This window comes from Equus przewalskii, chromosome 10 (genome assembly GCF_037783145.1).
Source record: "Equus przewalskii isolate Varuska chromosome 10, EquPr2, whole genome shotgun sequence".
In the NCBI taxonomy this organism is placed as follows: Eukaryota; Metazoa; Chordata; class Mammalia; order Perissodactyla; family Equidae; genus Equus; species Equus przewalskii.
Window position 1 is genome coordinate 2,114,951 of NC_091840.1, and position 23,427 is coordinate 2,138,377.

Consider the following 23,427-nt stretch of genomic DNA (forward strand, 5'->3'; position numbering starts at 1 on the left):
GGTGTTCCAGGATGTCCCTGGGACGACACGGGGTGGACCTGGCTTCAGCACCACAGTTCCCTGCTGCCAGCCCCCCATGTCCCCCGTTTCCTCCCACATCCCCCAGCCCTGGTGCGGGACACAGACCCAGTGTGGGTGGAAGGCCAAGCAGCTGATGGCTCCGACGCGCTGGCCCATGAAGCCGTCGTAGTACTTGATGTTGTTGATCAGCTCCCCGTTCCCATTGTAGATGGCGGTGAACTGGTTCATGGAGCCACTGCAGACAAGATCTGGCTGTCAGCTCCTTTCTCTGTTTGGGGTGGGAGAAGGATGGGCCCGGGGCAAACGACCACAGGATGGGGCTGGCTCAGTGCCGGCGGCGACGCTGGTCTGCACTGGGGTCAGGGAAGTGGGTGCGTCCGCAGGAAGTCACCTCACGCGAGGACTCGGGCCACGGCTCCGTCCCAGAGACGGGGCTGCCCCCTTGGCCCTGTCAGCCAGCCTTGGGGGCCGGGAGGCCAGGCCAGCGACGAGCAGCGAAGGGGCCCCACAATTATGCTGCTCCAACCTGCTCTCCTTCACAGGCACGGGACGAACTGCGCCCGCTGTTTACCGCAGGCCCAGGGCTGACTTTGGGGCCTCCGAGACGGTCAGCGAGGAAAGGCCTCTCCTTTTCTCTCTGGGGGCAGGGAAGAAGGTTGGCACCTACCACGCGATCAGGTTTGCCTGGGGGTGGATGTCGAGGGCCGTGAGCCCCTTCACGATCTGAAGGACATTCACAGACTCCGGCATCCGTGGATCGAAGAAGCGCACGTCTCCATTGACGCTGCCGAGAGAGGGTCACAGTGATGCCAGACTGGGCCATGCCAGCCCAGGTCTGGCTGCACACACGCTGCTCAAGGGCAAGGTGCCTGGACCCTTGGAGTGTCCAGTGAGGCCCCCTAGGCAGCCCATGAGCCCACCCACTGACCCCGGCAGTTGGACCCCTCCCCAGAGCCAGAAAAGGCCCTTCCAAAAGGCATGAAGCCTGCAGTCAGAGGCAGTGGGAGGCGAAGATGTGGGGGGAGGACGTGAGTTATCTGTTCGTTTCCAGGCCCGGGGATTAGATTTTGTGCAGCTGGGGATGCAGGGACGGGACGGGAGGGGAGGCCCGGGAGGCTGGCACGCCACCCTGGAGGCCACCTCCTTCCTGCCCTCAGCCTCTAGCAGGCCTCGGTCCAAGAGCTATGCTCTGTTTTTATACGACAAACAAGGAAAAGAGCATCTCTTTGAAGAAATGGTACTTTGTGACAATAAATTACATTTTCCTGTCCCTTTAACGGGCAAATAAATATTCGCTGCTCTCAGTACAGGATTTATTTGGCAGCAGGAACGGATGCATGGGCAGATGACCCCACAGACAGAGACCCAGAGCAACGCAGCCGGCAGATGTCGCCGGCCCCGCCTCCTCCATACCAGCTGTGCCCCACTGAGCACCTCACCCACCCCAGGAAGACTACTGTGTGCCCTGCCCTCATGCCGGCCCTGACCTTTCTGGTCAGTCCTGGAGCAGAAGTTAATTACTGCCCAAAATGCCATCATTTCCCAGCTGTTTAAATACCAAGAACATATTTTAAATGGAGGAGAAAATAATGTTTTTGCAGCAAATGTCTCATGAATATCCCGCGCTCATTACCTCACGCTCATGATGTGGCCCTCGGGGTGCTTCTGGAGGTAAGCCTTCACCACCCAGGCCGTGTGCTCCCGGTACGTCATGACGCGGCTGCAGGGTGAGATGGACTCAGAGCCCAGGGTGGCGAGGGCTGGGGGGGAGATGGGGGGAGGGTGTCTGGGCTGGGGGGAGGGGCTGCTGGGCTCAGGGACAACTGTGAGGTTTCACTGATGGGCTCTGAGGCACGAGGACTGGGAGACAGGGTCTAAGCAGCCACGGTGTGAGTTCATTTGGAGCAGAGGGGAACGGAGCATCTGTTACACCTGTCCTGGGTCTGCCTGTGCCTGCCGGGTGAGCTGCCTCCACCCGCATGTTCACCATGAGTGACTGCCTGATGCTGGGGCACAGCGGGGAGCCCTGCCAACATGCCCCCTCCTCTGGGATGCTGCCCTGGGAGCACAGCAGTGCCACACTGGAGCCCCCCAGAGGCAGCCTATTGCAACCCTCTCAAGACCCTGGTCATCCACCAGCCCCTCCACCAGGACTTGACACTGAGCATCTCCCATCCTGTGGACTTTTGACTGTCAGGAACGTCAGGACTGTGTCCCAACTCTAAAGCTGTTGAGACAGGGACACAGAGCCCCAGGGAAGGGTCCTTGACCAGGAGCCTAGAACTGCCGAGTGTGCCTGCTAGGCTCGCCCAGGTGGGGTCTGCAGTGTGATGTCTGAGGAACGTGATGGAGGACACACGCCACACACAGCAAGCCACAGGTCAAGGCCCGGTGCTAGGTGGGCACACCTACATCATTGCTCTCATGTGCCAGCAGGGGGAGTGGGAGACCCCACCGGGAGACCCCAGCCCCATCCTCAGGGCTGCTCTATGACTCTGAGCTCTTTTTGGGATAATTTCAGAGTTTACTGCCTGCTCAGGGTAGCTTTTTAAAACAGCAGTTTGATTGAGATATAATTCACATACCATAAAACTCACCCTTTAAAAGCATACAACTCAGTATGTTCAGTCTGCGGCTATCACTACTATCTAGTTTTAGAGTATTTCATCCCCCAAACAGAAACCCCGCTCCCCCATGCCCACGATGGCTGCTCTGGGTGGGTGGGTCTGTCTTCTCTGGGGGACCCTTCCACAGAGACCCTGCAGGGAACACACGAGCCAGGGGCGGCCTTGCTGCGGGGGCCGGGGGGCCTGGGGCCCACTCCTCGCCTGCAAGCCTCAGGTCCCAACTGCTCCCACGCCAGGAGCTGGCGCCCCCACTGCCTGCCTGTTGCACTGGTCCCAGCACTCGCCACCCCTCTGGCCAGACGGCGCCTGGCTGCCCGCAGTGCATTCTGCCCTCTCCTCTCGACCGAGCCGCCTTCGCCTGCCTCCCAGGCCCAGCTCAGCTCTGTTCCCCGTCCTCCGTGCCCCAAGGGCTGCCCTCAGCTCTCAGCGGCTGACACACATGCCCACTTGCTGCTCCCTCACCCTCCGCAGGCAGGGCCTGATTTTCTGGACGAGGTGGGTGTTTGACAAACACGTTGTCCCAGGAGCCCAGGACTGCTGGCCCTGGGTTCTAAGGGCGCTCCGTCATTTATCAGCCGTGGGGCCTCGGGCAAAGGACTAAGGTCTGGACCTCAGCTCCTCACCTGCTCACACCCAGCCCTTGGCCTAGGGCAGCCGTGACAACGCGTGTGGCTCAGCTGCATGGCGCCCACCTGTGCGTTCTGACGCCAGCTCCTTAGCTGTTCACATGCAGGACCTGGGAGGCGGCAGGCGGCAGCCTTCCCAGTGCTCACGTAGGAAACTGAGCTCGAGAGGTGGTGCCTCACCAGGACCCCCACCCCGCTGGCTTCCCACATCACAGTCTGTGGGCATGTTCCAACCGGCCTGTTCTCAGCTAAGGGACGCTGTACTCCTCCACGTGCCAAGGGAATGCGGCCTCTGGGGGGTGTGCCCAGCTAGTTTGGGGGCTGTCTGTCTGGCCCAGCAACCTGGTAGCAACATGACCACTGGCGTGTGGATGGTGCCTGCACCCACAGAGGGGAGGGAAGGCTGAATTACCACTCGCTGAGTGCCATCCTTCTGTCGTAGACACGGACGGAGCCGTCGCCGAGGCCGGCCACGACGAGGGAACGGTGGGAGTCGCAAGACAGGCTTGTCACGCAGCTGTCAGCACCTGTGGGGATGTCCTAGGGCCGAACACAGAGACCCCGGTGAGGCCTCACAGTGTGGAGCCCACCCCACAACTGCGAAGGCCCCTTCTACAGCCACTGTGGGTGGGTCTGTCACCCTAGTGTGGGACTGCTGCCTTTTTCTCCTCCAGGGAAGCCATCAAAGGCCCGAGGAGCCTGAGGGACCAGCAGGGTCCCAGGAAACTAAGTCAGACCCACATCTGCCTGAACCACAGCCTGGCTGCACCTGAGCCCCCAGCTTGGAGGGCAGGGCCCAAGAGCCAGGTCCCCAGGGCCACAGCCAGCAAACACCTCTGGTGACACCTGGCTTTCGGGGCCAAGTAAACTTCCCAATGTCTCCCTCTTTCCTACAAAGAAAGACGAAGCACATTTCAGCAGGAGGCATCCTTGTTAGCGTCCTCTGAAAACTCCTAACTAGTTTGGGAAGGATCAGGGAGGAGTTCTGCCGCCCATAAACCATCCCCTCGCACTCCTCCTGGCGGCTGTGAAGCTGGAGAAGGGCAAGAAGAGCGAGGAACGTGCGCCAGCAAAGAGCGGGAGAGATAGGTGGGCCCCAGAGGGCAGGAAGTGCTTCTCCAGTCACAGGAGGTTCTGCTGCTGTCGGCATGTGAGGAGGAGATCCAGCACGCACGAGATGGAGTGAGTCAGATCCACTTAGAAGGCGGAGGTGGCCTACGAACCAGCCCCTCCCTCTGCCCCGGGCAGCCAGACACCTGACAGGGGGCTTCAGCCCGTCCCTCTGGGCAACACTGCCTGTCAGAGGCCTTGCAGGTGGCGGGGCCACGGGACAAGACCTCAGCTGGTTAGATACTGGCAGTTGCTGACTCCCAGGTGACTCGAGCATCAGGGTCTCTGCTGTGCCAGTGAGAGCTGTACTGGCCAGCTGGCCAGCTGTATTCCCCAGAAAGAAGTGTGATGGAAGCCGACTGTGTGGTCAGGACATGAGAACAGGGCAGAGCAGGGGTCACTTCTCCCAGGGCCACAGCCTCCTGCCTATCTGCTCTCTCGTCCCTTTTCCAGCGTAGATCTGGGAGCTGGTCCTGCACCTCCCCCTGGCCCCTCAGCTCTTGTCTAACTGGAGGCCTGGAAGTTCTGCCCTGGGACTCCGGGAGGAGAGAACTTCTGGGCCCAAAGCCACAGGCAGCATTGCATCCCAGACCATCTGTGGTCTCCCCTCGCTGCTCTGAGCAAAGTCCGCACGAGCTCGGCTCCAGTCTATTGTCCCCTTGGCCCTCTGCCACTTTTCCAGGATGTCTTAACAAACAAAAAAAATGTACTCCCTTCCCTTTTTATTAAAATTGAAAATAAAAGATGCTTTAAGAAGCACACAGTCAAATAATTAGTCATTCTAATTTAGAATATTTTCACCCTACTGCTTTCTGATATTCCCTAATTTGAACAGATAAAATAACATTTGAAAATAATCAGGATCGGCACAGGCTTAATTACACCACAGTGCAGGTCAGAGTGTCATGACTGATGTGCGTCCAGAGGGCAGTGTTTCTAGCAGCTTCGGAGACAGCCTGTGCTGCCCCCGGCACTGAGGCACGGCCCCTCCAGAGCTGCCCCTCCTTGAGCCGTGGCGTTCAGGCACAACGGCACTTGCTCAGTGACCTTCATTCTTGGTTCTCTGCCACTAGGGCTGGGCCTCTTTTGTGGGGTACGGCGCTGGGGACGACGGGAGGACGGGCAGGGTGTGCACTCACTGGCCTGACACCACCCCCTCCGGGCCCTGCGCAGGACCGCGTGGTTACCTGCACCTTCATCTCCCGGTCCGTGTCCCAGATCCGGATGACCCGCACGTCCCCCGAGCTCATGAGAAGGCCAGTCTCCTGCTCCCAGTCCACCACCATCCCGGCTCCTGGAGGGACACAGACAGACAGCAGCGTCACAGAGAAACCTCTTCCAGCCTACCAATGCCAAGGAGTGCCACACCACCCAAACCCATAGGTGGATCCCAAACCCCATGCAAGCTTGGGCTGGGGCTCCCAGCGCACCCCAAGTCCCAGTCAGGGTGACAACTGGGGCCTTCCCCAGATCCCTGCTGTCCCGGCACCTGCTGGAGGGACAGCACAGTCCTAAGACTGAGGGCACAACCAGCAGGCCTGGCCACTTCAGAATGGGCCTCAGAGGCACAGAGAGGCAGTCCTTCTTCGGGCCACGGGAAAGCTCAAGGACAGCAGGTGCCTGGGGATGGACAGGAGCTCTGCAGCTGCCACCTCGAGGGGGCAGGGGACTGGCCACGGACGGCTCAGTGTGAACGAACGAGGGCTGCCCTTGCTCACTGGGGCTGAACGGGGAAGCAAGAGCCCTCAGATTCCTAAAGGTAGCACTGAAAACTCACGGGGGGCCTCTACTTAAAATAAGACAATTTAAAAATGTTTAAACACACAGAGAAGATCACAACAGACAGCACTGTACCTACCACCCAGATCTAACAGTTGCTAACATTTCATCATTTTTGCTTTTTGAAAAAGTAGTAAAATTTCAGACACAGTGACAGCCTCACTTGCCCTGAGTCCCCGCAGGCCAAGGGCATCTTCCTGAGCCGGCCTGCGTGCACCCCCGCAGGTGCCTGCGTCCACAAACTGGCAAACACGTCACCAGTTTCCAATGGAGCATATTTTCAAGCAACTTCCTTTTTTCCTTTAATGTTATGTCTTGAGGATTTATCCAACCCCATAGATACAGGTCTGACTAGTTCATTTAGACATCTGAGTAACATTTGTCGTGGAATGAAACCCGTCATTTTAGCTCCTCTACCTGGTAAACCACGCCACAACTGATGACATTGTCATGGGTCCTTGTGCATGAGAGGGAGGCACCCAGACGGGGACAAGTGAGTCGTGTTGCGCATTTTCACCTTTCCCACGTGGCCACACCGCTCCCTGTGGGGGGGGGCTGATCTGCCGTCTCGCGGCCCTGCCCCTGGACATGTGCTGTGGGCCGTCTCCTCACTGCACCAGCCTATGCACGTTTTACCGTATGTTCTGATACTAATCCTTCAGCTCACGTATGCCACAAATATCCTAGCCGTCCTGTCACTTCCATTCTGACCTGTTTTCCTTCTGGCCACACAGAAGTCTGAAGTCCAACTTCTCACTGACTCTGCTCTTCCTCACGGCTGCTCCTGCGCCTACCTCTGTGGTCTCTCTCCTGCTTTCTCGGGTGTTCTGTTCTCCCAGCCTCTGTAGTTGGGTGACCTAACTTTCAATTGTTCTTTTTTCCTAACATATCCTCTTAAGGCTGTGGAGTTCGCTCAAGTCCCAGACCTCTTTTGAACCCCAGACTCTCATATGTACTTGCCACTTGAGGTCTCCGCTCAGACGTCTGCCTGGCCACAGAAGGTCCAAACGGACCCGGTCCTCTCCCACCTCGATCCACTGACAGCCTCTGTTAGCAGCAACTCTGTCTTCTTGGTGGTTCGGGTGTAAACCTCAGAGCCACCGACCCCTTCTGATCCCTCATGCCCTACTGGGAAATATACCCAAGCTCCAGCAGTGTCTCGCCACCCTGATCTCAGCCCACCCACTCTCACTCCTATGACCCTGACGGCCACCCAAGGGTCTCCCTGCTCTGCCCTTCCTCTGCATGGCCTGGGCTCAACACACGACCAGGGTAGTCCCTCAGGACGCAGCCAGTTCACGTTGTTCCTCGTCACTGGCAGCGGGTCCCCATGGCACCCTGAGTCTTGACCGCAGTGGGCATGCTCCCAAGAGGCCTTTAGGCCAGTTGTTCCGGACGTCTGCGCTCAGTCTCCCTCCCAGCCGTTGATGCTGCAGCCTCACCTGCTCTGTCCTGTCTTCATTCCAGAATATCACCTGGTGTGCGCCCTGTGCTTACTGCTTTGTTTCGCTTATTGCTGCTGTGTCCGCCCTGCCAGGAAGTAAGCTCCACATGACAAACAGACGACAGCCTTCACTTCACCTTTCAGGACGCAGTCTCCCGGTGGCGACGCATCCGACCCCAGGCAGAAAGAAACTCCCCCATGTGCCAGGAAGGCATCTGCTAAGTTGACCAGGCTGCCGGTAGTGCCCTTTCAGCCCTGCCCCTTGGTGGGAGACGCTGCCACGTCACGATGAGGAATGTCAGATGCCTCCCCATTTCCGTCCAGAAGAGCCCAAGTGCCCCTGTGACCGGTCAGCCCACAAGGAGAGCCTGAGACTCCGAATCTGCCTTCCCTCCCTCATGACGTTCCCAGTGCGCGTGTACATAAACGAATCCCAGCAGACGTGCTGCCCACTCAGGACGCTGGACTTGGAGACGGCAGCAGGTCACTGAGGAAGGCACCGCCTGAGGTTCCCGTGCACCTGTTTTAGCGGCTCATTTCCACCAGCACGTCCTGCCTAGAGCTGCACAGGGCTGCCCGCCTGTTCTCCTGCTGAGCAGGGCCAGGATGCCAGGGCCCGCGCCGAGAAGTTGGGAAAGATTTATGAGCACCAACAGCTCGCCGTGGCTGTTGGCGTAGGAGAAATCTTCCAAGTTCCATTCCGTTTATAAAAGAATCTGTGGGGAAAAACTGAATTAATGGGCACAGGGTTTCCTTCTGGGGTGATGAGAATGTTCTGGAAGTAGAGGTGGCACGTGCACAACATTGTGACTGTACTAAATGCCACTGAATTGGACACTTTAAAATGGTTAATTTCATGTTATGTAAATTTTACCTCAATAACAAAAAAAAAAAAAAAAAGAAAAAAGAAAAAGAAAAAGACAGAAAAAAGAGAAAAGAGAGAAGCAGCTCCCTGCCCCAGTTTTGTCTCCTTGACCAAACGGTCACCTTGGAAGCAGGACCCCCGGGCCTGGATGGAGCCAATTCCAGGACACATTCCCACTGGCTACTCTGTGCCAGACACGATGCTCCAGCTCAGCCAGGACTCAGAGAGGGGCCCTGGGACCAGAGGCATAGAGCCGACAGGGAGGTGAGAGGCGGCCTGGGTCCGAGGGCAATATTCACGATGGAGAGACAGATGCTGTGCTGGGAGCGGCCCAGACCAGGCCAGGCATGGCAGGGGTGACGCCAGGAGAGCCGGGCCTGCGTGTCCCGCTCAACACAAGTTCTTCTGATTGAGAAACGATTCAGGAGAAGAGCAAGCACAGAGAGGTGATGCCAGGGAGGGCATGCTTTCTGACTGCTTCCGAAACAGGCCCACTTGCCAAGCCCCCATTTCTAGGAGGAGGATGACATCTCGGAAGTTCCTCTGCTGTCCGATCCCCATTTTTAGATTTTTAGTTTTGATGTCTTTGGTAAAGTCCTTGTTAAGCAGGAGCTAAAGTTAAAAATGGAGAGCACAATTTCTGTGTTTGGCCCCTTTGCCATTAATTTTAGTCACCTCTTCCTCTGAATTTAACCTTTTGCAGTGAAAAACCCAAAGCAACCCACTAACGTATTAACAGATCAAACACCCACCCGGTGCCCGTATCTCGGCAGGGGCCCCCGTCCTTTGTCAGCACTTGCTTGTATTCACCTGACTACCCCAAGTCGGTCACAGTCAGTCATTCAGGAGCCAGTTCAGAAACCCCTGAGTGACCCTGCTGGGGCTCCCAGGTGCCCTGGGACGGAGGCAGAAGCCCCGACAAGGCGACCTGCTGAGGTGATCTGCCGAAGCCAGTGTCCCAGGAACCACTCCCCCTGCTGGCTGGGTTAGGGAGGGAAACAGACCCCTGCCCGTCTGTGAGCCTTCTCTCTGGGGGCCCTTGCATAACGGGGGACAGACGACCTCCTATGGTGAAGAACAGACAATCTCACATAATGGAGAGCGGACGACCTCGAATAACAAGGAATGGATGACTGCAAAGAGGGGGGCATGGGCAATCCTGTACAACAGGGAATAGACAGGGCTCCAATGGAACCTCACTCAAGGCCCCTGAGCCCCAAGTTTAAATGCAGCTGGAGGTCAGTGTGCAATGTGAGAGAAAGATGAAGTTGGACAGACAGAGGCTGAACAGGTCATACAGGATGATATTTATGTCTGTCTATTTATCCAACAGAGGAAAACAGGCCTTGACAAAGCAACCCCTCTAGATCCTCAGGGTAAACAGGTTGGCAGATACAGCAGAGCACACAATGTGGATGCAGCCTATTAATGCAATAAATGGAGATGGGGTCAAGAGGGTGAAGGCTGGGAGCGTCCACATGTGTGAGAACTCACTGAACCAGAGAGCAGGCGAGGGGTTTTTCCAGCAGTGACTCCTGTGGTTGACTCAGCTCAATCTGACGTCCGCTCCCTTTATGCAGTTGCTGAGCTTACTGGGGTAGGAGGCCTCTGGCCAGAGCAGTGATGCTGCTACAGTCCCCACAGAAGAGGGACAGGGCCTTGCTGATGGAGGACAGCCACTTCACACTAAGTAACATGCTCTCTCAGAGTGTGACTGATGGGGCAGCCCGGTGATGAGTCCACGTGACTATCCTCAGAAGGCACCACTGGGCTCCACGGCTGAGCTGATGGTTCGCGTCTGCATCCTGATACACACAGACTGTCTGGGATTGCCTGGTGAGCCAAAGCTGCTCTAGGACTGGGACCTCCAAGTGTTTGCACCTGTCATCCCATTTGCAGGCTATGTGACAAGACCCCTTGGCAGGCCTGGGATGGATTCTGCCTTCACCCCACTTGTCAGGGGTGGGCAAGGCCCCAAGGCATGGTGTGAGAGCTCCCACTTCTGCTTGTTCCATGTCTTAGCTCAGGCTGCCATAACAGAACATCATAGACTGGGCAGCTCAAACAAGAGGCTGGAAGTCTGAGATGACAGTGTCAGCACGGTCAGGTTTTGGTCAGGGTTCTTTTCCCGGCGTGCAGATGGCTGCCTTCTTGCTGTGTCCTCACACAGCTTCGGGGGGGGGGGAGGTGCTCTGATGTTTCTCCTTATGAAGGCACTGATCCCATCATAGGGGCCCCACCCTCATGACCTAATCTTACCCTAATCACCTCCCAAAGGCCCCACCTCCTAGTACCATCACAGTGGGGGGTTAGGGCTTCACATGAATTTTAGGGGCCACAAACATTCAGTCCATAACATTCCTCTATTTGAGGACAATGATTTTCTCTGTTTGATCAGCTAAAACAATTACACACATGTACCTGTGCACCACCCCCCGACCCTGGGCCTGCAGAATTCTCTCTGCTAAAAGGCTGAAGGAGGAACATTTCTGGGATGTACTTTAGTTTTGGAGAGAGGCAAGGCCTACAGAGGGCTGTGTGAGCCAGCAGGGTGGGGCTGAGACAGGGCCCTCCCGGGGAATGCAGTCTGCAGGCGGCTGGGCTGGGAGCAGCTAGGATCTGGCCCTGGGCAAACCTACACTCTCTCAGAGCCCCTGGGTCAGTTGAGTCCTGGGTTTTCTGCAATGGCTCCAACTTTAAGAAACATTCTTTGTAAAACTAGAAGCAATTTGCTTTGTATGGACTCTATAAAGGTTTTAAAAAAATAAGCAAATTCACAAATCAGAAAGCATCATGGTCAGACCACATGCCCTGGACTGTGGCCTGTGCGCAGGAGACGGCTGGTGGGCCGTGGCCTTCACGGGAGGAGTGGAGTGGAGTACGAGCCGGGTTGGTGCCTGGCTGCCTCTGATCCACCTGAGAGCAATGTTCCCAACCTTTCCTGGTGACACAGCTCTGAGAATCTGAGACTGGAAGTTCTCTCCTGGAAGCGGACACGTGCGGAGTCCCACCCGGCTGCGGAGGCTCACAGACCTGAGTCTGTGGACCACTGCTGGGCTGGCGCTGGAGCAGAGAACACACGGCCTGCATTTTCAGATGTCCTTCACAGCCCCCTTCACACTCCGTGTCAGCCCCACGGGGCATTCAGGAGCAGTGTAATTAACCAGCGAGCCTCTGATGAAATCGAGGCCCAGGTGACATCTGGAACATGGCACTCGCATTGCGGTGCCACACTCTAGGGTCACGGGGACAAGCTAGAGAGGGTACGGGGTGGGGCACACAAAGACTCGAGGGGTCTGAGACCCATGATGATAGTGAGTGGAGAGCTGCAGCTGCTCCAAACTGGGGGTGAGAGAACAGACTTGTTTCGGATTGTTCTAGAAGGCCAACCCTGGCCTCCGAGTGAGGGGCAGGGCAGCTTCCTTGCTGCACTTTCTTCATGGTGGATTCAACAAAGTGCTTCAGAGCCAGTAGGAGCCCACCCAGGATCAGGGCCCACTCTAACGACCTCATTTTAACTTAATCACCTCTTTTAAAGCCTCTCCCTCAAACAGTCACCTTTAGTGCTGCGGGTTAGGACTCCAACCGTGAATCTGCAGGGGACACCACTCAGCTTCACTGGGCCTTAGCATCTCCGCCTGCACCAGTGGCTCTGGCAGGTGTGTCCACTTGGCCATCGAGTATTCTCATGGTGGAGGGGACATGAGCACGTGAGCTATAAGTCTTTTTTTTAAACTCTAGACTCTCTGATGCTGACCGAGTCCTGGCTTAGCCTGAAGCTTAGTTCCGAGCACGTGGTGAAGCCAGCATGCCTAGAAAGGTGTCTGGGTGCTGCAGACATCTGGGTTTTCCCAAGTCTGCGTACCACGGCAGGGACTGGGGCAGAACACATGAGCACCCTGCTGGCCTGCTTTTCTGTGACAAGGGCCCCAGGCCACAGCTTTAATGACCTTCAGGACCCACAGCTCTCAGGTCTGGTGAGACCCCGACAGTGAGAGGTGTGTTCTCTGACCCCATCACCCCAGGAAGCACAGCACAGAGGGACGGCTCTGGACACAGAGCTCCCACTGCCAAGAAAGCCACTTCTCCTCCTTAATGCCGGTGGCCCGATCTGAAAAACAGGCACCTGCAGTCCGGTCCTGGGGAGAATGTGAGGGCCAGAGCAGGTAATGATGGGACAGCCAGGAGCCCCGGAGTCAGCTGCACACGACGCTTCTCTGCAGGGCTCACTGATTCTCAGCCAGCCTGCAGGGCATGGCCCCTTGTGGCTCAGGGACGCTGGCCAGCCTGGAGGGTAGGTGTGTACCTGTGAGGACTCAGGGACCCTGACCAGGCTGCAGGGCATGTCCCCTTGTGGCTCAGGGACCCTGGCCAGCCTGGAGGGTGCATCCCCTCAGGACTCAGGGACCTCAGCCAGACCGCAGGGCTTGTCCTTCCACCACCCTATCTTCAGCTGAGGACCTGAGGCTCAGATTGGTTTGGTAACTTTCACAAAAGCAAACAAGAAGAAAGGGTGAGGTAGAGCCAGGACCCCAAACCAGGCCCACCCTGCATTACAGGCTAGTTCTTTCCATGGTGCCACCCTGTCTCTGATGGCCACCTGTGAAAACACAGTTATTTGACAACTCAATTGTTTTCTCTCTTCAATGAACAATGTCGTCACAACTGTCCTCTAAGACGAGCATAGCGGCTGGCGAATGGCCTGGCCCTCTGGCCGCCCGTCCAGCTCTCTCCTAGGGCCCTTCCTGAGTGCGGGCAGGTAGGGCCAGGACCCCAGGCCGTGGTGCAGCCCTGTCCCAGGGAAGCCACCTCATTCCGAGAGGAAGGCACTCTGCCCCTCGAGAAGGCAGCTGCCCAGGATCATCGGATGCCTCGCCTGGGGTGGGGGGCACAGCCCAAGACGGAGCCACCAAGTGAGTGCCACGGGGCCTTCATGCTGCCGGGAAAGGAGGGGTGTCAACACGCACTGTCAGAGCAGCTCTTCAGGAGGTCTGGGTTGAACACCAAACCCCAAAGAGTAACGTGGTTTCAGACCCTTCGAGTCTCCTTCCTGAACTGTATTTGACTGTCGGCAGGAGCCGCTTCATCTAAGGCAGCGAGGCTCCGGTCCGTGGAAGACAATCTCTCAGATCGACGCGAAGATTGTTGGGATGAAAACAGGGGTCTGCTCCACACCCCCCTACACTTCGGAAGTGCCTCCTGCTCCTGCCCGGCCTCCCTCCCATCTCCACAGCCTGAGGCCCCGGCCAGAGAGGAGCACGGCCACTGGCCTTCTCCCCGGACACCTTGCTGACCAAGCCCTGTGTCTCGACTTCCAGACGCGGTTGGAGGAGAGATGATCGGATTCATCACGAGTTGGTAAAAGGTGACAGAAAAGGTGACATTCTCATCCCAGACGTGATGAACAGAAGGAACAAGATGGATGGCTGTGACTTAAGCAAACTCGTAAGACAGAGGTATCGTAAACCCTGAACGAGAGCGAAGACTCCCAAGCTCTGCACTCCCGCATGCACGGTGCTGCCCTCTGCAGAGCGCTCTCTCCCAGAGTGCCCGCGCTATGCAGGCAGCCCTGCGGCCTCGCCCGGACTGCTTTCTGGGCCTTGCCCAGCGGGGCCCTCCTGAGGACAGCCTGGTTCTCTGGTTTGTCAGGGGCAGGCAAGCTGCTCTGGGCTCCCCGTGAAGGACCCCTGCCGTCCTCCCTGCCCATGCCGACACCTCCAGGACACTGTGAGCACGTTCTCTGTCTTCCCTGCGTCTGTCTGATGGAGGCCGGCGGGTGTGGCTGATGAGCACTGGCTGGGTCCGGGTTTGTGAAAGCCAGGGCCTCACCCCAGCCAGGCAGACTATAACAGCCGGCACACGAGATCACAGTCCATCTATGTGTGACGGCCGGCTTCACTGCCGGGGTGTGGGGGCAGTGGGCGCTCCCCTAGGACGCAGAGATTCCTAATCTCCGCCCAACTTTATCCTGGACAGAGGCCCTGGACACGTGTCCTGATCTGAAACCTGGCCAAAGAGGGAGTTTCTTCCTTAAAAGATAGATACATGGACAGGGATGCTTATAAGATAAGAAACTGGAATGTGTGAGGCAAAGACCGAACAGCGTCCCAGGCCCCGCAGGAGACAGTAGAAATGGAGAAACACACTGTTTTAGAGTCTCGGGTCTCTGATGTCCACAATCAGCCCTCCAGGCTCAGTAGCCAGTCCAGACTGACCTCTGAGGACCTGCCATGTGCAACTGACCCCTAAGGACTGGCCATCTGGAGCTGACCTCTGAGGACCCATCACCCCAACCTGAAACAGCCCCTTGGGAGCTACGGTTCTGGAACTCTGAGGAGGAGGGGCCGGGCCGGCCCCCCCCACCGCCCCTCTGGCACATGTGAGAACCACAGCCCTGTGGAATGGCATTCCCCACTCTCTCCTCCTTGGGTGCAGACGCAGAGCCTCCCTCTGGGGCCCTTGAACACCTCTTGGACATCTGGCAGGCTCGGAGACTTGGGGCTGGCAACAGAAAACCGGGTTCAAGAAACCTTGCTCCTCAGGAGCAAATGATTTCACCTAAATTTCTGTTTCTTACCTGGAAAATGGGCCAAGAACATGCAGCAGCTACTCTCAGGACAGAAGAGATGGGGTGGGGGAAAGCGTTCCCTATCATGCCAGGGTGGTGCTGGGCGCGTGCCTCCTGGAAGCCACCCTGCCAGAGGAGGGAGCAGGTTGTTTCCAGCAGCCAAGGCACATGTCCTGGGCGGGCCCTGCACCAGTCGGAGGGGAGCTGCCTCCTCCTGCACTGAAAGGGCTTCCCTTCCGCCGGGTCCTGCCATTTCAGATTCTAGACCTGCCCGTGATCTCTAGAGGAAGAGAAGCACCTGGGAAGGGTCAGAGCACCCCATCAGCACCCCCCCCACCCCGCCCCGCCCCGCTCATGGGAGCACAGGCAGGCCTGGGCAGCTCAGGAGATGCCCACGCACACCTGCAGACGCCACCGCTCCTGTGGGCACTGCCCCGCTTGCTTCCTGGCTGCTCCCAGTTAATGACTGCTAATATCTAACCAAAGGACGGAGGTCTGCATCAGGTTCACACACACCAATGCTGGACGATCGCTTCATCGCTCTCTGGGGCTGCCGAGGTGTGGGAGAACCCTGGCTCTGTCCCATCCTGGGCTCTGTCACCAGGGTAGGAAGCAGCTTGCCGGGGGCCCCACCGTGGTCCCACAGCACTGACTCCTGTGACCAACCAACCGGCGGAAAATGACGGAACAGTCCCCGTCCGGCCTCCTGCCTCCCCCAGGCCCAACCACGAGAGGTGTCCCTGGCTCTTCTTTAGATTTTCTGAGAAAGTGACCCTGCCATTTCTCTGAGAAGCCCGAGTGGCTCTTTCTGAAAGAAATCCTCCTGGTAGCTGCCACTACCGCCAGCTGCTGGGTGGAAGCCCACTTGCTGCTCTGTTTGGTTTTCCTCTCTGGAGCTTGAGGGTGGAGATAAAGTCAATCTCGAGGTTTTTTTTCTAACCGTTTTTCCTTAATTTTGAACTTTTTACTAGAAGAGTTCTTCACAAAATTCTAAAATATGAGTCCACAGGTCTGCGGGAACCTCTGTGTCCAGCCTGCTGGGACCCTGTCGGCTGCCCGGCTCTGTGTGCCTCCTGCAGAGAACGCCGTCAGCTGCAGCGAAGAGCCGCCCAAGGCAGACAGGCCGGCAGGTTCGCCAAGAGGCTGGTCACACTTTCTTCACGGATTCTGCAAATCCGAGGTCAAGAACGATATTTGCTGCCTGGATTCGTAAGGCTCCAGCTCTTCGCAATTCACCTCACTTGTGAGAGTAGAGGAAAGGGACTCATTTGTTAATTACGTACTTGATGTTTGCTGACCCAGCGGCACGGCTGTAGACCCGAGGGCAGCGCATGTCGGTGTTTTGGTAACGGTCAAATTTATATACGGGTTTTTCAGATGGAAATAGATGCTGCAAGAGACTTTGCATTAAATTCTGAAATAGATTCTTTTTCGAAAGTTTAGGGGGGAAAACACATCTGGATCTGGAGCGACTTCTCTGTTCTACGGAAAGTGAAACGCCCTCCTGGTGAGTCCCGCCTGCAGAGCCGGGCTGTCCTATCGGAATAGGAATCTGTGAGGTGGCGGCAGCGAAGCTTCATCTCAATAGATTTCAGGCTGGATTACTTTCCCTCCTAGGCTAAGGGAAGGTGGCTGGGAGAGGGAAGAGGACATTGGGATCTTCGTGAATGCAGAAGAGCCCAAGATGGGGCAACGCAGAAGAGGAGGCAAGAGGCAGGTGGCCAGGCTTGAGCCCCTGCCTTCAGAACCAGGAGGCCCAGGAGGTGCAACCACAAGGCCCTGGACCGGAGGGAGGTTCCTCTCTCTGGCTTTCTAAGGATTTCTTCCCAGAGCCTCACATAGCTACCTAATTCATCCAATAAAATTTGAGTGCTTGCTGGCTGAGGTTCTTTCAAATCGAGGGGACTGCGTGGGTGGAGCAAGTAAGCAAAACCAGAGCTCCAACCCCTGCCAGCCCAAAGAACACACACCTGAGAGTGAGAGCCACTGAGCTGGGGGGCAAGGGGAGGCACCCTGGCCTGGGTGGTCACAGACAAGGGAGAAGGCACTCACCTCCCTGCTTACTGTGGTCAAGATAGATCGAGACCCTTCGGGCCAGACCTGCGAGGAAACAGGGTTGTGGGTTTGATGCAAGGGTAAGCAGGCCAGCCAGAGAAAAGTAACCCACTCAAACAAACCAAAAAGGGTTAGAAAAGCGCCCAAGGAGCAATGGGGAAGGGTGCAGACAGAGCGGCCCAGGCTGCAGCACGCTTCAGTCAGAGAAGGGCCAACCTCACCAGGTGGCCTGCTGAGCTCGGCAAGATGCACCCGACAAATGTGGAAACTCCATTATCAGGGTTTTTTGACTAAAACACGTCTCTAGATGGGAAACCAGAAGGTGCTGTGGTTCACTGTGAAACCTGACCACGACGGCGTCAGGGCTTCCAAGCACCTGGGCGCTCGCGGACATGGGTGCGAAGGCCACTGGCCGGGCGAGGGAGGCCTCCGAGCGGGAGGAGGCGTGGCAGCTCTGGGAGGTCAGTGGGCAGAAAGGCACATGGTTAGTGAGGTCAAACTGGCAGGCGCTGGGCTGGCGGTGACACCGGGAGGAAGAGCAGAGGGGCAGCGGGGAGCAGAGGGAGATGGCGCCTGTATCAAGGGTGCTCAGAAATGAGGCTCAGCTCTGCACTCACAAGCAGCCCCAGTGGTTAGCGAGGAGGCTCTGCAAGGGGCACTCGAGTCCAGGCGTCTCTGTCCACGCCTGTGGCTGGAGGACGGGTGGTCCCACCACTGACTCTACTTTAGAACACGATATGCTCAGCTCTAGAGTGTCCCCAGGCCAACTGTGCACATGTGTGCACATGCGTGTGCATGTACATATGTGGGCCAGAGGTCCTTTAAAACGTCGACGCAGAGACCCTGCATATATTCTATAAGACTTCCAAAGAGCGGGCTGGAGCTCCTGCAAGGAACAGTGTCTTCCCTTTAGTCACAAGCCACACAATCCAGTCTCTTCAAACGAGCTGCCAAGAGAGGGACTTGGCGAGCACATTCCGAGCTGAGAGAGCTTAGAACGAAAGACGTGACAGGCAGCAGCTTTCAGCCACTTCGGTAAGGGCTCTCTTCCATCACCCAGTTCAGCTAAGTCCTCTGGGTCTGCTGACAAGGCACCCTCCCCACCACCCGCCCTACACGCCGGCATTCACAGAAGACAAGTCTTCCCCACGCACATCATAGCTGAAGGACATGGGGGGCCAGGCTTCACGGGGTGCACGGCTGTGCAGGATCCCTTCCAGTCACAGATTCTTGGAGGAGCTGATGACAGCCGGGGCCCCTTGCCAGAAAAGTGTACCTCTTCCCACACACAGACAGCTGGCAGCTGCCTGAGGGCCTCGTGGGCTAGGCGGAGAACCGCGTGTGCACAGCAGAAAGCCTCAAGAGCCGGGAGGTAATTTGGAGCAGGGAGTAGGGGCGACTGCCTCTGCCTGAGAAGGTCCCCGGAGACCATGGCCGGAACTCCATAGGGTACTGCCTTGTGCTGCATGGGGTGCCCCAGATGCCAAGAAGCAATGAGTATGGAAGCTTCTCTTGGTGTTTTCCACTCCTTTTCTCCCTAGGGTCACAGCCCAGACTCTGTGATTATCACATCAGAGGCCAGAACCGTTCCTGGGATGGGCGAAGAGAGAGAAATCGGGTGCTGAGAGGCAGAAGGCAGCTAGAAGTTGGCACAGGGGCCGAGAGTCCACAGACCTGCCCCTTGTTACTGAGATCCTGAAATGGAAGTTACAATCGGGGGGCATCTCCGGCCCTGCTGGGGCCTGTGGTCCCCTCACGGCAGAGGGAAGCTGTGGAGGCTGGGGGTGTGGGCCGGTGAGGCAGTCAGAGTGCAGGGCTCCTTCCGGGGGAACGCCGGTACTCGGGGCTACGCCTCCGGGGCCCTGCGGCACACAAGCCCATCCCGTCCTGAGCCTTTAGACCCGCTGGTCTCCTGGGCTCCCCATCCCTTCTATCCTTCCATCCTCCCAGAAAGAACAAGGAAATCACATCTTCCTTTTTGCTAAGCCCACTGAGGCCTGGCTGAACGGCAGAGGCCATGGCCACACACACTCTGGCCGAGCACCTGGGAGAGTGCAGAGTTCCCACCCAAAGCCCCTCACCCAGACCCGCAGATCAAGACCCAGACGGGTGACCCTCACCGGCTGTTCCCAGCCCCTCACCAACAATGCCTCTCCCACAAGGTTTCTGAAAACCTGGGTCCAGCAGGAAGGGGGCGGGGCAAACGCAGGTCTACCCTGGTGGGACCTGCTCTCCAGTCAGGGCTGCAGTGGACACCTGGGCCAGGAGTGGCTCTCCACACACCAGGTGACATCCGCGGACCTCTAAGGGCTGGAGACGAGTGCAAGGTGCCCGGAGACCCAAAGTGTGGTTCTGCGGTGCTGGCGGTCCAGTTGTGCAGTTTCCCTTCTCCCAGCTGGTGCCTGCGCTCAGTCTCCTCAACAGCCTCTCTCACCATAACTGAGGCAAGGGGAGAGGCGTTTCGGGTAAGACGCACACGCACGCATCATTTGTGGGAGAACGTGAGGCAGGCGGTCGTGGGATGAATAACCAAAACAACCGGTGCATCTCTGGGGCCGTCAGTGGCTCTCGACGCTCCCACCCGGGCCTGGCCATGGCCCGACTGCTCTCCAGCAGCCCCTGCTTCCCCGCATAGGCATCTCCGAGGGCCGCCTTGCATGCAGGGCCTGGAGGAACGCCCGGGGCGGCGCGTCCTCTGCTGAGACAGCAGCAGGAGGCTCAGGACTGAGAACTTCGTTATCTGCATCCTGAGGAGACGGTCAAGTCAGACAGCATGTGTCCTGCAGTGACGCCCGAGAGCACGGGTGCCCCGAGTGCCATGGGGAGGCCACCACGACCACCTGCTCCCAGCATGGATGCTGGCCCCCAGCAGAGCCACCAGTGTGGGACCGAGGGAGTGGGGGCCAGGGGGTGGGGGCTGAGTGTAGGGGGCTAAAGAGGTGGGGGTTGGGTGTATGGGGCTGAGAGGGTGGAGCTGAGTGTGGGGGGCTGAGTGTGGGGGGCTAAAGAGGTGGGAGCTGGGGGTATGGGGCTGAGAGGGTGGGGCTGAGTGTGGGGGGTTGAGGGGGTGGGGGGACTGAGTGTGGGGGGGCTAAAGAGGTGGAAGCTGGGTGTGTGGGGCTGAGAGGGTGGGGCTGAGTGTGGACGGGTTGAGGGGGTGGGGGCTGAGAGCGTGGGGAGCTGAGTGTGTGGGGGTTGAGTTTGGGGGCGATTGAGGGGGTGGCGGCTAAGTGGGTGTGGGGCTGCGGGACTGGGGGCCGAGGAGCTGGGGGTTGGGGCAGGGCAGAGGTGTCTCTGCGGGGCAGAGAACAGGCTTTTCCTCCAACATGGGAAAAGCAGGACACTGACTGCAGCCATGTCACCCACGTCAGCACAAGGCCTGCCCAGAGGGGCCTGGGCCACCTGAAAGTGGCTGCGTTGGGGTTAGGAGGGGTGGATATAGATGACTATTCTATCCTGAAAAAAATTCTAAAACATGGCTTCCTTTTTTAAAACAACATAGAAGGAGCTGTCCACCCCGGGGCAGTCCACGCTAGCAGCTGAGCTGTCTGTCCCACGTGAAGTCGCTGGGGAATCTGAGTCTCCCCAGGACAGGTGCCTGGATGGAGGGGGAAGGAAGGAGCCACACAGACACCTGGTTGTGAGGATAAGGCTATGCAATGACAGGGCACAGATGAGGCCCCGTGGGAAGCGGACAAAATGCAGAAATCCCAGGCTGGTGGAGGAGGAGCAGAGAGGGGAAGTGCTTTTACTGTCAACGTAGCAGCAAGTAGCTTTGGGATCACGCTACAGGAAGACAAGGACTGTAGCTGCGGGTGGCTCTGGAAGTGCAGGCCCTATGGCCTGTGCAAATGCTGCTGGAACATGGCACGCCCCTGAGCTGAAAGTGCGGCCCCGCAGGGACTGGCAGGTGGTGCTGGAGATTTCTCCCTGCTGCGGAGCAGCGGCTAAGCCCCCTGACAGGCGGCATGCACAGCTGTGCCCAGCCAGCACTGCAGCCACACCAACACAGCCCGAGAGCGCCTTCCATCAGCCCAGGGCAGGCCAGAGCAGGTGGGCCCATGTGGCCTCCAGTGCCCAGATGCAGAGACACAATTGAACACACCATGCACTCATCACCGAAAGGGAGTTAATTTGGGCATAAGGAGCACAGAATATAGGTCCCCCAGGCCCCACCGGAGGCAACGCTTCTCCCAGCCACACCCATCTCAAGTGAGGCTGAAGGCTGGGGCCGGTGCACCCATGGTGACCGGCTCAGGCAGCTTGGCGCTCTGCTACACTGCTGCCCAGCAGAGCTGCATCTCCTGAGGTGGAATCTGTGGTGACTGGGGAAGCCAGCTGGTTTAGAGTTCGGGGAATCTGAAGTGAACACGGCAGACTCTGGAACCTCCTTTTGTCTCTGGGGAGGACTCACCTCGGGTTGTTGGCAGCATGTCCGAGAGCCCCTGCCAAGCGGTCACCATTTCTGGATTCTTCTCCAAATCAGCGAAGTTCTTCCAGACTCTGATGGCACCATCATCTTGGGGAGAGAAGAGAAGGAGGGTAAAACCTGGGCCTGGTTGTTCTGGGCATGTGGTAGGAAGCCCCTCCTGGCGCAGGTGCAGCAAAGATGACACCACTTGGCCCCATGCTTGGCAGCCCAACTCATGAGGGACGGAGTTCTCTGGAGGCCTGTTGCCTCCACTGTGCCCTCAGAGTCACTTCTGGGCAACTGGGGAGGGCTGCTGGCAAAGGCAGAATGAGGGACCAGTTCTTTCTCTGACCTTGGGCCTCAGGACCCTCCTTTAATGCCACTTCCCCGATTCTTCCCACCGTGAATCATCTCATGCCATGCCAAGAAGAAAAACCAGTCTAAACCAGTCTCACGAGGGGACAAAGGCCTCGGGGCCTTCTGTACTCTCTTCCCACTTCCTGCCTGCGCTCTGCTCCACACACCGAGAAGCCTGTGGTCTCCAGACCAGGGAACAGTGGGCCATTCCTCCCTGACTATGGAGGCTCAGCACGGGGCAGGTGGGCAGCGAGGTGAGCCTGAGTGGTGCCCACCATGTGTCCTTCCTTCCTCCCGTGTGGCATGCACTGGGACCCCACTCTCTGGCCTCACTAGCCCCTCATACAGTCCCCTGAGGCAACCTCAAGCCGCCAGCTGCTTCCAGCCCCTCTGCCACCCGCCCTCTCGGAAGCCCACCTCACCTGGCTCTGCTGTGGAAGGGGCAGGCCATTTGGGGAACACGGCCAGACGAGCTTGCTGAGCCAAGTCCCGCCCCCAACCTCCATGACTCCCCCCGCTCTGGAATTTGAGCCCCTGTGCTGCTTTCCCACTGGGACCCCACCCAGGAAGGACCTTCGCTCCCTCGCCTGTGCTGCCGTGCCCAGGGTCACCCTCTTCTCCTCCTCTTTGGTGCTCAGAGATGCTCACTCTGACCTGTCCTAAACCTCTGCTGAACCCTCCTGGCCACCTGCATCACCTCTCCGGATCTCTGTCCTGTCCTTCAACTGACACTGACAGCAGAGGAGGACGGCTTTGACAGTGGCTTGACTTTATTTGTCCCTGAGGTGACCCTGCTTGGGGGACCTCTCCCCATAGACACGCCCTTCACAGTGGGGCCCAGGAACACTTTGAAAGAAGAGAAAGGTCACGTGTCAATGCAATCAGCTTGACTACCTCAATGGCTCAGAAGCCTAGAACAGGACAGACCAGGACAAGGCAGGACAGGGCAGTACTGGGATAACATGGGAAGTGAGGCCGATGTCTTCTGTCTCCCTCTCACCTCGTGCCCCCTTCCCCCTGCCCACCTCCCTCATCATGTCTGTTGTCTCTGAAGGGAGCACAGTTAGACAGACAGCAACTTCTCATCACGAAGAAACCGTGGAATCATATTTTTAAAACGCTAAAGGAAAATGACTGTTACCCGAGGGTGGCTTACTTGGAAAGCTACCGTTCAAGAGTGAGGGTGAAATGACGACATTTCAGACCAAAAAAGAAGTGTGAGCTCCACTCCTCCTACTGAGCCATGGCTGAGAGATCTAAGGCCGTCCTCCAGGAAGAGGGAGCCTGACCTGAAGAGGAAGGGGCACAGCCACCACTGACGGCCTCGAACCCCTGCACGTGTCACTCTGGGGCCTGCCTCCCTCATCCTCTGGTGTCCCCTGAGACAGAGAAGGAGACATGGTCCCCAGGACACTGACTGACGATGGTCCTCTGCCCCCCCCGTGCTTTGTGGGTGAAGCCCTTTCCCTCAGAAGCCTCCTAGCCCCTTGATGCTGGTGGCCTTCACTTATGAGCAGGCCCCTTTGCCAGAAGACATGGTCAGAGTGAAAGGAAGCTTTGTACA

At 57.7% G+C, this 23,427-nt stretch overlaps 1 protein-coding gene across 23 annotated transcripts in view; it reads right to left on the bottom strand.

Annotated features, from left to right (window-relative positions):
• RPTOR (regulatory associated protein of MTOR complex 1) overlaps nt 1-23,427 on the bottom strand; it is a 404,605-nt gene that overhangs the window by 2,662 nt on the left and 378,516 nt on the right. For 8 of the 23 annotated variants that reach the window (XM_008514448.2, XM_070561357.1, XM_070561350.1 and 5 more), the window contains 6 exons: nt 21,510-21,614; nt 5,572-5,678; nt 3,687-3,814; nt 1,655-1,741; nt 689-805; nt 127-256 (listed from right to left, as the gene is read on the bottom strand). In XM_008514448.2, the coding sequence (XP_008512670.1) occupies nt 127-256; nt 689-805; nt 1,655-1,741; nt 3,687-3,814; nt 5,572-5,678; nt 21,510-21,614 (674 nt within the window). Of the gene's footprint in view, nt 1-126; nt 257-688; nt 806-1,654; nt 1,782-3,686; nt 3,815-5,571; nt 5,679-14,897; nt 15,167-17,092; nt 17,141-21,509; nt 21,615-23,427 lie in introns of those variants that run through there. The other 15 variants (XM_070561354.1, XM_070561349.1, XM_070561353.1 and 12 more) reach the window with 7 other exon arrangements.